Here is a 15,171-nt window from a genome sequence, read left to right on the forward strand (position 1 = left end):
GTGAGGCAAACTGGGTCGGGAAGATGCGAGTAATATTAAAAAGATTAAAATCAGAAAAGCAATGAAGCCAAAACCAGCTGATTAGATATTTTTATTTTGTTGTGTACCGCAGTTAGAGACGAAATACTGACCAAATGCACACTTGATGAAGCACAGTATGATGTCACCACAGCCCCCACACTCAGCATGATGTCCCCAGCAGCCCTACAGTAAGTATGATTGCACCCACACACAGTATGATGGCCTCCACATCATCCCACACACAATGTGATGGCACCCACAGCCCCACACACACACAGTATGATGGTCCCTACACGGTATGATGTACCCACAGCCAACCACACAGTATGATGACTTCACAGCCACCACACACAGTATAATGTCTCCACAGCCTCCATACACAGTATGATGTCTCCACTTACACAGTAATGTGGCCCCTACAGCCCCACACACAGTAAGATGTCCCCCACAGTTGCCCAAACACAATATGACCTCTCCAAACATTATGATACCCCCATAGTGATCCTCCCAGAGTATCATGTCTCCACAGCCCCCCCACACAGTATGATGGTCCAACACAGCCTAACACACATTATGATGTCACCAACAGTCTCTCATAGAGAGTATGATGCCCCCTACAGCTCCATACACATTTCCCTAATGTGCTGCTCCAGTTTGTGCAGTGTGTGGACTGAGGTTCTGCACAGCAGGTACAATCTAGTGATGTCATCCTGCCTTCGGCACAGAGACTCGAACTCACAAGCTGAATGGTGGCACGGGGAGCCGACAGCAGATAAATATAACATTGAAATTGCAACAACAGGTTGGGCCCGGTGTTATTCATCACTTGGTCCCCCCCTACTCATGGGCCCTACAACTGTCATGTCATATGCCATTATTAACTGTATGTCACTGCATGTTGGACCAGAATGTGAAAACAAAAGCTGAGTATCCATTTTATGACTTTAGTTAGCCTATGTTCACATCTGTAATATTGGATACTCTGTTGCAGATCTGGACAAATAAGCTCAACAATGACCTCCGATATGTCCCGTAAAATGGCAAACATCTTGCTGAAAACCCAAACAAACCAAATTATAGTCAATGGGAACCATTGTGTGCCTGGTGTCAATTATGTAGATTGATGTAGTTCCTGGTCTCCTCCTGCATCAGTCCTTACGGATATAATGGTACACTTTACTAAATAGTGGACACCTGACCTTCGGTCAATGTCGGAGCTCATGTCTTGTTAACATTGAATGCTATTGTTGTTTTTTCCTTACCTTGCCTTAGAGCATATACAATGCTTGTTGCTGATATATTAGTGGTGGTGATAACATTTTCCTTGTTTGAAGTGTCAAGTTCGACCCTGGTGGATTTCTCCATATCGCTGTAAAAACTGCTGACTTCCCCAGTTGGAAAGGTTGCATTTGTTAAATGTCCTTCAGGGTCATACCTTAAAATAGAAAAGAAAACAAACGAATGACATTAGTTTCTTACCAGCATCTGAGGTTTCATTTACACGTGTTTATTAGCGAACATAATTCACGGAGATCATTGCGCTCGATAGGCGGGATTCATATAGAACTGACGATAGTCATTACTACACTATGGTAGAAAGCTAATTGGAAACTTTTATAACACAGTTTATTTGTGGATTCAATGGTAAAAATCATTAAATTGATATATTGAATTTTATTTACAAAAGGATGCAGCAGTGGGATCTAACTAGATAACCAGTTTTTCCTAGAAATGAATGAAAGCTGATTTTCTGACGCTGTTACTAGATGACTAAGACCTCATTCAGACACCTGTTTTTCTCACATACGAGAAAAACGGACAGATTATTTTGAGTGTGGTCCAAGTGTCATCAGATTTTGTTAATTATGAGAAAATAATTATTACAAAAATTTTGCACAATTGTACTCCAGTTAGTTTTTCTGGGCCACATATTTTTATGCAAATATTTGAGTTGCGCGTGTCACTTTAAAGAATCATGTAAGGTATAAGAAAAAATAATAAAGAACATTTTTCACTTTGCATAACATTGAAGAATTTGGTGGTAAAAAATGGCAACAAAAACTACAAGATATAAAAGAAAAGTGACTTAAAAAACACAAAAGAAAAATTAGGCCCTAAGCGTGTTGTGAGGCATTTATGCAAGTCTTTAGAGCAAACTGTGACAGATTTATGGCAAATTTAGCTGAGCAAATTTCTCCCATGTGTGTAAGGCTCCATTCTCATAATGAATATTTGGCTTGTTTTTGATTTTCTGCACCTATTAGGTAAATTAGATTAGTTGCGTTTTTTTATTTTTGCCTTTTTGACACTTCCATTTTTTTTTAATCTTTTTGGTGTGTGATGTTTTAAATAAAGCTGCTTTGTTTTTGATATTTCCTGGTATTTGGCATTGACAAAACTATATTGTTCTGGTCATGTGCGGATTACATGCATTTTTAGTGAGTTCCCGCAGCGGAAATGTATTAAAAATGCATATGTTTCTTTTTACCTGCAGATTTTCTGCATCTAATGCAATTCTATGTGGAAAATCCACACATAAAACTCAGCACACTAGTAAGAGAAATTGTCATGTTGCAGATTTCAAACACGCACCACAGGTCAGTTTGCACCAAGTAAATAAAAAGCACAGTGTCAAGAGATTTCTATTCTATACAGTGGCTTGCAAAAGTAGTCACCCCCTTAACTTTTTACCTATTTTGTTACATTACAACTGCATGCGCATTTACTCCCCCTCTAGCCTCCAACTGGCTGTCGTTTACCGCCCCCAGGGCCAGCCACCACCTTCTTAGACCACTTCACCACCTGGCTACTTCACTTCCTTTCTGCTGACATCCCCACTATCATCATGGGCGATTTCATCAGCCCCATTGACACTTCCCACTCATCTGTCTCTAAGCTCCTATCCCTCACTTCCTCCTTTGGCCTTGCTCAATGGTCTTCCACCCTCTCTCACAAAGATGGCCACACACTGGACCTCATTTTCACCCGCCTCTGTTCCCTAGCCAACCTCTCTAACTCTCCTCTCCCTCTTTCTGACCATAAATTACTCACATTCTCTCACCTCTCCTCTCCAGGTCCACAATCCCCACCCAGAAACTTGCACACCCTCGCAGAAATCTGAAACACTTCAAATTACACTCACTCTCTGAATCCCTCCTCCTTCTTACAGACATAAATTCTTTACGCGATGCAGATGCTGCTGCCTTATATAACACCACAACAGCTGCAGCTCTTGAATTGGTCACCCTCCTCATACATACCAAAGCTCGCACAATCAACAGGCAACCCTGGCACACCAGACTGACTAAAGGCCCCGTCACACTTAGCGACGCTGCAACGATCCCGACAACGATACGACCTGTCTGGGATCGTTGCTGCGTCGCTATGTGGTCGCTGGTGAGCTGTCAAACAGGCAGGCTCACCAACGATCAGGGGAGCAGCGACATCGTGGAAAGAATCTTTCCACGATGTCCTGCTCCTGGTTACCAGCCTGCTGAAGCAGGAGCAGGCTGGTAACCATGATAAAGAGCGGGTTACTAGGGGCACACGCGCACCTAGTAACCCGCTGTTTATCATGGTTACCACTCTGCTACGTTGAGCGGGAGGTTACCGCTCACTTTAGCAGGCTCGTAACCATGATAAACAGCGGGTTACTAAGTGCGCGTGTGCCCCTAGTAACCCGATGTTTATCATGGTTACCAGCCTGATCGCTGCTCCCGCTGGTCACACACAGCGATGTGTGCTGACCAGTGGGAGGGCAACGACCAAAAAATGGTCCAGGACACTTTGCAGCGATCAGCGACCTCACAGCAGGGGCCTGATCGCTGCAAAGTGTCACACATAGCGACATCGCTGGTGAGGTCGCTGTTGCGTCACCAAAACCGTGACACAGCAGCGATCTCGCTAGCGATCTCGCTATGTGAGACGGGGGCTTTAAGAACTGAGATGGGCTTCAAGGGTTGCTGAACGGAGATGGAAAAGAGCTCCACTTCACTTCAACGAGCACTTCATCACATTCAAACAAGCCCTCACTACTTTCAGGTCCACACTCACTGCAGTAAAACAAACATACTTCTCATCTCTCATATCCTCCCTGTCTCACAACCCTAAACAGCTATTCAGTACTTTCAATTCTCTCCTCCATTCCCCAGCTCCCCCTCCCTCTCCACTGATCTCAGCTGAAGACTTTGCCTCATTCTTCAAGCAGAAGATTGACACCATCAGACAAAACTTTTGCCATAAGTCCCCACAGTCCCTCCTCACAACTACTCTAGTCTCCTCCTCCAAAACCAGCTTATCTCCATCATGGAAGATCAAATTTCCTCTTTACTCTCCAAGTCACATCTCACCACCTGTGAACTTGACCCAATCCCATCCCACCTCATCCCAAACCTTACCGCAGTCTTCACCCCAACCCTTACCCACCTCTTCAACCTTTCACTAACAACTGGTGTCTTCCCCTCATGCTTCAAACATGCCTCAATCACACCCATCCTCAAAAAGCCCTCCCTTGACCCATCCTCTCTGTCTAGCTATCGCCCCATATCACTTCTCCCCTATGTCTCAAAACTACTGGAACAATACGTCCATCTCGAGCTGTCCTCCCACCTCTCCTCCTGCTCCCTCTTTGACCGCCTCCAATCTGGCTTTTGACCGCACCACTCCACTGAAACTGCCCTGACTAAAGTCACCAACAACCTACTAACTGCCAAATCCAAGCAACACTACTATGTCCTTCTCCTTCTGGACATGTCATCTGCCTTTGACACAGTAGACCATTCCCTCTTACTACAGACTCTCTCATCTCTTGGCATCACAGACTTGGCCCTATCTTGGATCTTCTCATACCTAACAAACAGGACATTCAGTGTCTCCCACTCACACACCACCTACTCATCTCGCCCTTTATCTGTTGGTATCCCCCAAGGCTCAGTTGTAGCACCCCTGCTCTTCTCCATCTGCACCTTCGACCTGGGACAGATCATAGAGTCACACAGCTTTCAGTAACACCTCTATGCTGACGAGACACAGATCTACCCATCTGGACCTGATATCGACTCCTTACTAACCAAAATCCCACAATGTCTGTCCGCTATTTCATCTTTCTTCTTTGCTAGATTCCTAAAACTTAATATGGATAAAACTGAATTCATCATCTTTCCAACATCTCGCTCAACCCCCCCATCTGACCTATCTATCAAAGTCAATGGCTGTCCACTCTCCCCAGTCCTGCAAGCTTGCTGCCTTGGGGTAACCCTTGACTCTGATCTCTACTTCAAACCTCATATCCAAGCCCTTTCCACTTCCTGCCGACTCCAACTCAAAAATATTTCCCAGATCCGCACATTCCTCAACCATGAAACTGTAAAAACCCTAGTGCATGCCCTCATCATCTCTTGCTTTGACTACTGTAACCTCCTGCGCTGTGGCCTCCCTTCTAACACTCTCGTACCCCTGCAATCTATCCTAAACTCTGCTGCCCGACTAATCCACCTGCCCCCCTGCTATTCACCAGGCCTCTTCTCTCTGTCAATGCCTTCACTGGCTCCCTACTGCCCAGAGACTCCAGTTCAAAACCCTAACCATGGCATACAAAGCCATCCACAACCTGTCTCCTGCATACATCTGTGACCTAGTCTCCCAGTACTTACCTGCACGCAACCTCCGATCTTCACAAGATCTCCTTCTCTACTCCACTCTTATCTCCTCTTCTCACAATCACATACAAGATTTCTCCTGTGCATCCCACCTACTCTGGAATTCTCTACCCCAACATATCAGATTCTCGTCTACCGTGGAAACTTTCAAAAGGAACCTGAAGACCCACCTTTTCCGACAAGCCTACAGCCTGCAGTAATCCTCGCTCCACCATACCACTGCACGACCAGCTATACCCTCACCTACTGTATCCTCACCCATCCCTTGTAGATTGTGAGCCCTCGCGGGCAAGGTCCTCTCTCCTCCTGTACCAGTCTCGGAGTCGCTTTTGTTCAAATTATTGAACTTGTCGTTTGCTATGTATACCCCTTTTAAACATGTAAAGCACCATTAAATTAATGGTGCTATAATAATAATAATTACAACCTGTGTTTAAATATTTTTGTAATTTGATTTGTTGTGTGATGCATCAGCACTAAAAAGTCTAAGTCGGTGAAGTGAAGTGAGAAAAATGTAGGCATAAATTAAATTTATGGGGTCAAATAACTTAAAATTGGCATGTGCTTATATATTCAACCATTTTGCCATGAATCTCCTAAAATTTCTGGTGCAAACAATTGCTTCATAAGTCACATGCTTATTGAAAGGAAGTCCAACTGTGTACAATGTAAGTGTCACATGGTCTGTCATATATATATGTGTGTGTGTATATACACACCTTTTCTGAAAGGCCACAGAGGCTGCAACACCATTAAGCAAGAGGCACCACTAACCAAACAACACCATGAAGACCAAAGAGATCTACAAACAAGTCAGGGACACATATGTTGAGACATACAAGTCAGGGTTGGGTTATAAAAAGATATCCCAATCTCTGATGATCCCTGGAGTACCATCAAATCCATTATCATCAAATGGAAAGAACATGGTAACACAACAAACCTGCCAAGAGAGGGCTGCCCACCAAAACTCTCAGCCCGGCAAGGAGGGCATTAATCAGAGAGGCAGCACAGAGACCAAAGGTAACCCTGAAGTAGCTGCAGAGTTCCCAAGCAGAGACTGGAGTATCTGTCCATATGACCACAATAAGCTGTAGATTCCTTAGAGGCGGCAAAAAGCTTTTATTTATGCACAAAAATTGTAAGTCTTGTCTTGAGTTTGCCAAAAGACATGGGGAGACTCACCAAATGTAAGGAGGAAGGTGCTGTGTCAGATGAGACCAAAATTGAAATTGTTCAAGGTAAACGCTATGTCTGGTGTCAAACCAACACAGCTTATAACCGCAAGAACCCATCCCCACAGTGAAACATGCTGGTGGCAGCATCATGCTGTGGGGATATTTTTTGGCAGCAGGGACAGGGAAAATGGTCTGAGTCAAGGGGAATATGGATGATGAGAAATACAGGGTTATTCTTCTGCAAAACCTTTTTCAGTCTGTCAGTGATTTGAGACTGGGACGGAGGTTCGCCTTCCAACAAGACAATGACCCGAAGCATACTGCTGAATCAACACTCGAGTGGTTTAAGGGGAAACATGTAAATGTTTTGGAGTGGTCTAATCAAAGCCTAGACCTAAATCCAATTGAGAATCTGTGGTCAGACTTGAAGATTGCTGTTCACCAGAGGAAACCATCTAACTTGAAGGAGCTGGAGCAGTTTTTCCTTGAGAAATGGGCAAAAATCCCACTGGCAAGATGTGGAAAGCTCAGAGACTTGCAGCTGTAATTGCAGCAAAAGGAGGCTCTGCAAAGTACTGACTTTAGGGGGGGGGTGAATAGTTATGCAAACTGAAGTTTTCAGTTATTCTGTCCTGTTTGTTGTTTGCTTCATAATAAAAAGAAAACCAAATGTTCACGGTTGTAGGCATGTTCTTTACATGAACTGATGCAAACCCTCAAAAAAAAAAATACAGTGAAATTCCAGGTTGTGAGGTAGCAAAACACGAAAAATGCCAAGGGGGTGAATACTTTCGCAAGACACTGTAAATCACATCCACTTTCCTGGAACTGTAAGATGTTGTGCTTAATACACAGCGTCAAAAACTCACCGAAAACTCATTGTGGGATGTTAACCTGCAAAAACAAAAAGAAAAAAGAAAAAAACAAAGCAAAAAAAAAAATTGCAAATCAAATGATGAATCAGGGACAAAGATGCTTATTTCTTGACTTCCCTGCTTTTTCGCATGATTTTGGAAAAAAGGTCACACCAACCATTCAATAAGCTTCAACCCCTCTCTGAAATGTGTCCTACATGTACGGCACATGTCGGGTCTGTCCCTCATCGCCGAAGCCTGCACATTTCCGGGGACATGACAGATGATCTGATTAGTTGTCATGTACCCCTAACAGCCGCGGGTGGAATCGCGATCCACCCATGGCTGTTAACATGTTAAATGCCGATGTCAATCTCTGACAGCGCATTTAACATGGCTGCGGCTGAAGGACGTCATAAGTTCCGCCCATCGGCGTCCATGTCACATGACCGTGGGTCGCCGATGGGATGGCATATCATTGCTGGGAGGCCATAAGCTCTGCCCAGCGGTTGGCACTCATTGCCAGTGAGCATTTCTGCTACACACCAGCGATCTGAAGATCTCAGCTTCTAGTCTCCCATAGAGACTATTAAATCCAGTGTAAAGTAAAATTTTTTTTTTTAAAAAATCTTACATTTTTTAGAAAATATAAAAGTTTAAATCACCCTCCTTTCACCTCATTCAAAAGAAAACAATAAAAAAATCAAATATACACATTATTTGGTATCGCTGTGTTCATAATCGCCCGATCTATCAATATATAAAAATAATTAATCTGATTGGTAAACGGTGTAATGAGAAAAAAATCAAAACGCCAGAATTACATTTTTTTGGTTGCCGCAACATTGCAATAAAATGCAATAACGGGCGATCAAAAGATCGCATTTATCCCAAAATGATATCAATAAAAGTGTCAGCTCGGTGCACAAGAAGTAAGTGCTCATCCGGCCCCAGATTCTGAGAAATGGAGACGCTATTTTTTTTTTAGCAAACTTTGAATTTTTTTTCACCACTTAAATAAAAATTAACCTATACATGTTTGATATCTACGAACTTGTAATGACCTGGAGAATCATAATGGCAGGTCAGTTTTAGCATTTAGTGAAGTTTGTAAAAAACAAAACAAAAAAAAAAACAACTGCAAAAGCAATTTCACTGCACTTTGAATTTACTTCCCATTTTCCAGTACACGATATAGTAAAACCAATGGTGTTGTTCAAAAGTACAACTCGTCCCGCAAAAAAAAAGTCCTCACGTGGCCACATTGACAGAAAAATAAAAAAGTTATGGCTCTGGGAAGAAGGGGAGCAAAAAACGAAAGCGCAAAAATGGAAAATGGTTAAAGGGTTAAAATGGTATGCTATGGTGTTAAACTGTGCAAAAACAATAAAATAGTCAGACTTTGTTCCCCACTTGAGTACTGGAGTACAATTGGGAAAAAATGTTGACACATTTTGAAAAGTCGCAGATGATGAATTAGGATTAGTGTTGAGCGAACATGCTCGACACTGCTCGGTACTCGCCCGAGCATCACGCTACTCGGGATGTTCGGCGAGCACCGAGCATTTCCGGGTTACTCGGGCAGGAGCTCGGGTCTCCGCCCTGCATGTTTGGTGCTCTTTACAGAGCCAATGAACATGCAGGGATTGCCAGCCAGTCACTGTAATGCTGCAGCCATGTTGGTTGTGGGCATTACAGTGATTGGCTAGCCGCACAGCGTCACCTCGAGTATTTAAAACGGGGCGCCGCCATCTTGGACACAGTCGCTCCGGATTAGACAGTGTAGGGACAGCGCTGCTGATTTAGGGAGAGATATAAACTGCGAAATAGTTAGTGTAGGGTCTGTAAAGGCTGCCAGAACAAACAAACAGTCCTTTTCAGGACTAATATCCATCCCAGATACCAGGCAGGCAGGCTGTATAGGAGACACAGTGGTTATACCAGCAAACGCTGCATTCCAGTCCTGTGTGCTCCTGTTGCTGAAATTGCTGGACTTAGCACCAGGTGTCGGGGGCCAGGAAAAATCCTTTTTTTTTCATCTAAATCCTCCTTTTTCTTTCCTCCTTCACACTGTACAAATACCCGTCTTATTATCCTTTTGGTGTCCCCCCCCCCCCCAAAAAAAAAGTGTGTCTCTGATTTTTCAGACACAAATATAACTGTTGAAAATAGTCTGGTGTAGGCTAGAGAAATAGAAGTGTTGTTTTGCACTTCCACGGTTCAAACCTCTGTATTATCCATTTTGGGTTATTTGTATCTAAAAAAAAAAACTGTTTGAGTGTGTCACTCACTGTTCAGCCGCAAATATCTCTATTTAAAAAAGTGTGGTATACCCCAGTAAACAATAACTGTGGTTTTGCCATCCCACGGTAAAAAATCTCTATTATTCAGCTTTTGTTATTTTTTTCCGTAAAGAAAAACAGTAGTGTCTCCTGACTGTTGTGACACAAAAATATATCTGTTGAAAATAGTCTTGTGTAGGCCCGACATCCCAGTGTGGTTTCGCAGTTCCACGGGTCAAATCGCTGTACTATCCAGTTTTGGGCCTTTGGTATCTAAAAAAAAAGCAGTTTGAGTGTGTCGCTCACTGTTCAGCTGCAAATATCGCTATTTAAAAAAGTGTGGTATACCCCAGTAAACAATAACTGTGGTTTTGCCATCCCACAGTAAAAAATCTCTATTATTCAGCTTTTGGTAGTTTTTTCCGTAAAGAAAAACAGTAGTGTCTCCTGACTGTTGTGACACAAAAATATATCTGTTGAAAATAGTCTTGTGTAGGCCCGACATCCCAGTGTGGTTTCGCAGTTCCACGGCTCAAATCGCTGTACTATCCAGTTTTGGGCCTTTGGTATCTAAAAAAAAAAGCAGTTTGAGTGTGTCGCTCACTGTTCAGCCGCAAATATCTCTATTTAAAAAAGTGTGGTATACCCCAGTAAACAATAACTGTGGTTTTGCCATCCCACGGTAAAAAATCTCTATTATTCAGCTTTTGGTAGTTTTTTCCGTAAAGAAAAACAGTAGTGTCTCCTGACTGTTGTGACACAAAAATATATCTGTTGAAAATAGTCTTGTGTAGGCCCGACATCCCAGTGTGGTTTCACAGTTCCACGGGTCAAATCGCTGTACTATCCAGTTTTGGGCCTTTGGTATCTAAAAAAAAAGCAGTTTGAGTGTGTCGCTCACTGTTCAGCTGCAAATATCGCTATTTAAAAAAGTGTGGTATACCCCAGTAAACAATAACTGTGGTTTTGCCATCCCACAGTAAAAAATCTCTATTATTCAGCTTTTGGTAGTTTTTTCCGTAAAGAAAAACAGTAGTGTCTCCTGACTGTTGTGACATAAAAATATATCTGTTGAAAATAGTCTTGTGTAGGCCCGACATCCCAGTGTGGTTTCGCAGTTCCACGGCTCAAATCGCTGTACTATCCAGTTTTGGGCCTTTGGTATCTAAAAAAAAAAGCAGTTTGAGTGTGTCGCTCACTGTTCAGCCGCAAATATCTCTATTTAAAAAAGTGTGGTATACCCCAGTAAACAATAACTGTGGTTTTGCCATCCCACGGTAAAAAATCTCTATTATTCAGCTTTTGGTAGTTTTTTCCGTAAAGAAAAACAGTAGTGTCTCCTGACTGTTGTGACACAAAAATATATCTGTTGAAAATAGTCTTGTGTAGGCCCGACATCCCAGTGTGGTTTCACAGTTCCACGGGTCAAATCGCTGTACTATCCAGTTTTGGGCCTTTGGTATCTAAAAAAAAAGCAGTTTGAGTGTGTCGCTCACTGTTCAGCCGCAAATATCTCTATTTAAAAAAGTGTGGTATACCCCAGTAAACAATAACTGTGGTTTTCCTCTTCCACGGTTCTAATCTACTCTTTATTACCCTTTTTCCATTGATAGTGCGAGTGTAAGCTATTTTACTTCATTTACAATGGGCAAGGCGCGTGGCAAGGGACGTGGAAGTGGACGTTCTAGTGATGGTTCGTGCAGAGGACGGGGCCGTGGCCAAGGTTAAAATGTGCCACAACCAACAGCCACATCTTCTCACTCCCACTTCTTGACCGAATTACTAGGGAAGCACAGAACAACACCAGTATTGCGAACTGATCAGTGTGAACAGGTTATTAATTGGATAGCAGATAATACTTCCAGTTACCTGGGCACCACCACCTCCGGTCTGTCTTCCACACGGTCAACTCTTAGTAGCCGTGAGTCTCGACCGCATACTCCTCCTCACCCTGATGCTCCTTCCTCCCACCATGCCGAGTGTCGTCAGACAGCAAGTGATCCCACACTTGGACACTCTGAAGAGCTGTTCACTGGTCCATTTCCATATTTGGGCCCCTCGCCTGATACGCTTGAAGTGGTGGAAGAGGAGATCCCATGTTGCGATGCCCAAATATTTGAACAGCCACGGCCACAGGAAGTCGACGTTGGCAATCTGTCACAAGAGGTGGACGATTACGAGACATAATTGCCAGGAAGTGAGGAGAAGGATAGTGGTGTGCAAGTGGAAGAGGAGGAGGTGGTGGATGATCTAGTAACTGACCCAACGTGGAAGGAGGACATGCAGAGTGAGGCCAGCAGCACACAGGGGGAGGGAGGCAGAGTACCCGAACAGGCAGGAAGAAGCAGTGTGGTGGCCGCAGACAGAAGGCAGGCAACCGTTCCCCGTAACACCAACACGAGGGACGTTGCCAGTACAAGCGGTAGGTCTTCCAGAGTCTGGAATTTTTTGAAAGACTCTGCTGATAACCCCAAAATGGCCATATGTTCCACCTGCCATGCCAGCATCAGCAGGGGTGACAAAACTACCAGCCTGACCACCACCAGCATGATCAGGCACATGGCAGCAAAGCACCCGACTTTGTGGGGCGAAACCCAGGGTCCACGACCCGTGTCAGCGGGTGTCACCACTGCTTCTTCCACTGTTGTGCGTGCAATAGAACCCCCTGTTGTGTGTGCAAGGCAATCCCCTGTCCATACTGCATGTAAAGATGCCCCCTCCTCTCAGTCTTCACTTGTTATGGCAGTTTCTCAAGAAACAGCATCAATGTCCACGTCCCACCGCAGCGTTCAATTGTCCATATCCCAGACCTTTGAACGAAAGCGGAAATTCGCAGCTAACGCCCCACAGGCCACAGTCCTAAATTCGCACATTTCATGACTGCTTGCATTGGAAATGCTGCCTTTTAGGCTGGTGGAGACGGAATCCTTCCGAAATCTTATGGCGGTGGCCGTTCCTCGGTACTCAGTCCCCAGCCGACACTATTTTGCCCGGTGTGCCATCCCCGCACTACACAAGCACGTATCCCAAAGCATCTGCCGTGCCCTCAACAACGCAGTTACTGGGAGAGTCCACCTGACAACGGACACGTGGACAAGTGCTTGTGGCCAGGGACGGTACATCTCTCTGACGGCACACTGGGTAAACATAGTGGAAGCCGGGACCCAGTCGGACCTTGGGACCGAACACATCCTCCCCACACCGAGGATTGCGGGCCCTATGTCAGTCAGAGTTGCCCCCACAGTGTACAGCTCCTGCGCATCCTCCTCCTCCTCCTCCTCATGTTCAGCCTCCATCTCAGATATCACCACATCAGTTACAAGCTGGAAGCATTGCAGTACTGCCTCCGCCTAGCGGCAACAGGCTGTGCTGAAACTCATAAGCTTAGGTGATAAACCTCACACTGCTTGTGAGTTGTGGACAGCTGTGAAAGAGCAGGCAGATCTGTGGCTGAGACCGCTGAACCTACATCCCGGCATGGTCGTGTGTGACAATGGCCGTAACCTGATGGCGGCTCTGAGGCGAGGTGAGATCACACACGTACCATGCCTGGATAATGTGCTTAACCTCGTGGTTCAGCGGTTTCTTAAATCGTACCCCGAGTTGCCAGGTCTGCTCGTGAAAGTACGCCGCCTTTTCACAAGTCGGCTACAGCTTCCGCCGCCCTTGCTGTGTTGCAGCAGCGTTTGCAGCTTCCGGCACACCGACTGGTGTGTGATGTCCCCACACGTTGGAACTCTACCCTCCACATGTTGCAAAGGATTTGTGAGCAGAAGAGAGCAGTTGTGGAGTACCAGCTGCAACAAGGCCGTCGATATTCAGGTCAGACTCCACACATAAGACCTCAGGAGTGGACCTGGATGTCTGACATATGTACCATCCTGACAAACTTTGAGGAGGCCACCAAGATGGTGAGTGGCGATGACGCCATCATTAGTGTCAGCATCCCACTTGTCTGTCTTTTGCAATGCTCTCTGCAGAGAATTAAAGAGGAGGCATTGCAGCCAGAGTATGATGAGATGGATCAAGAAGCCGTAGCGGGCGATTACACACAGCCCAGCCTCATCTCATCCCAACGTGCATTGGGGGACAATGAGGGAGAGGAGGAGGAGGAGGAGGAGGAAAAACAGGAGCTGATATCATGCGTTGTAGACTGTAGTACCTGTACAAGTGTCATACCGTCGGTTCAGCGTGGGTGGCCTGAGGACAGGGGGGAGGAGGAAGAGGAGGAGGAGGAGGAGGAGCAGGAGAGGAGGGTCAGTCGTCATCTTGATGAGGACACGGAAATCTTGCCCGTTACCAGTCTGGCTCGCATGGCTGACTTTATGTTACGCTGCCTTAACCGTGACCCTCGCGTTGTCAAATTGTTGGGTGACAGTCATTACTGGTTGGTGACACTTGTAGACCCCCACTACAAGGAGAACTTTCACTCTCTTATTCCTGAGGTGGAGAGGTCTACAAAAATGGGGCAATACCAGAAGGCCCTTGCTGCAGAACTCTTAAAAAAATTTCCATCTGAACACGCTAGCGGCAGAGGTCACAGTTCGTTGCCCAACCAAGGCGTACAGGCGAGAGAGATGCAACTCCAATCCAGCAGCGGCAGGGGAACACGGTCAACGTTCTGGGACAGTTTTCTGACACCCGCCCAGCTTACAGGCCCTGAGGCGTGGGGTACTCTCACAAGGAGTGGAAAGTTTCAAAAGATGGTGAGCGAGTACCTTGCCGATCGTACCAGCGTCCTCCGTGATTCCTCTGTGCCTTTTAATTATTGGGTATCCAAGCTGGACACTTGGAATGAACTCGCTCTGTACGCCTTGGAGGTCCTGGCCTGCCCTGCCGCTAGCGTGTTATCGGAGCGTGTTTTTAGTGCCGCTGGGGGAATTATAACTGATAAGCGCACTCGCCTGTCAACTGACAATGCTGACAAGCTGACCCTTATCAAAATGAACAAGGGCTGGATTGGGCCAGACTTCTCATCACCACCAAATGACAGCAGAGTAACATAAAGTCAAATCCACTGTGTTATTTCGGGAGGTGTATTCACATGCACCGCTTCACACCCACACATGGGTATACGCTTCCTCATTTCCGCTGTTTAATCTTCTTCTCCTTATCCTCAGCCTCCACCACCACTATACCACCAGGGTGCCAGCATTGCAAGTTCCTCCGTCCTTATTTT

General features: G+C 45.3%; 1 protein-coding gene across 5 annotated transcripts in view; it reads right to left on the minus strand.

Annotated features, from left to right (window-relative positions):
- TENM1 (teneurin transmembrane protein 1) overlaps window positions 1-15,171 on the minus strand; it is a 1,319,062-nt gene that overhangs the window by 39,007 nt on the left and 1,264,884 nt on the right. For all 5 annotated transcript variants that reach the window (XM_073641092.1, XM_073641091.1, XM_073641090.1 and 2 more), the window contains one exon: window positions 1,284-1,456. In XM_073641092.1, the coding sequence (XP_073497193.1) occupies window positions 1,284-1,456 (173 nt within the window). The remainder of the gene's footprint in view (window positions 1-1,283; window positions 1,457-15,171) is intronic.

Source organism: Phyllobates terribilis, unplaced genomic scaffold, assembly GCF_046119375.1.
Source record: "Phyllobates terribilis strain yellow unplaced genomic scaffold, ASM4611937v1 Scaffold_7__3_contigs__length_470593459, whole genome shotgun sequence".
In the NCBI taxonomy this organism is placed as follows: domain Eukaryota; kingdom Metazoa; phylum Chordata; class Amphibia; order Anura; family Dendrobatidae; genus Phyllobates; species Phyllobates terribilis.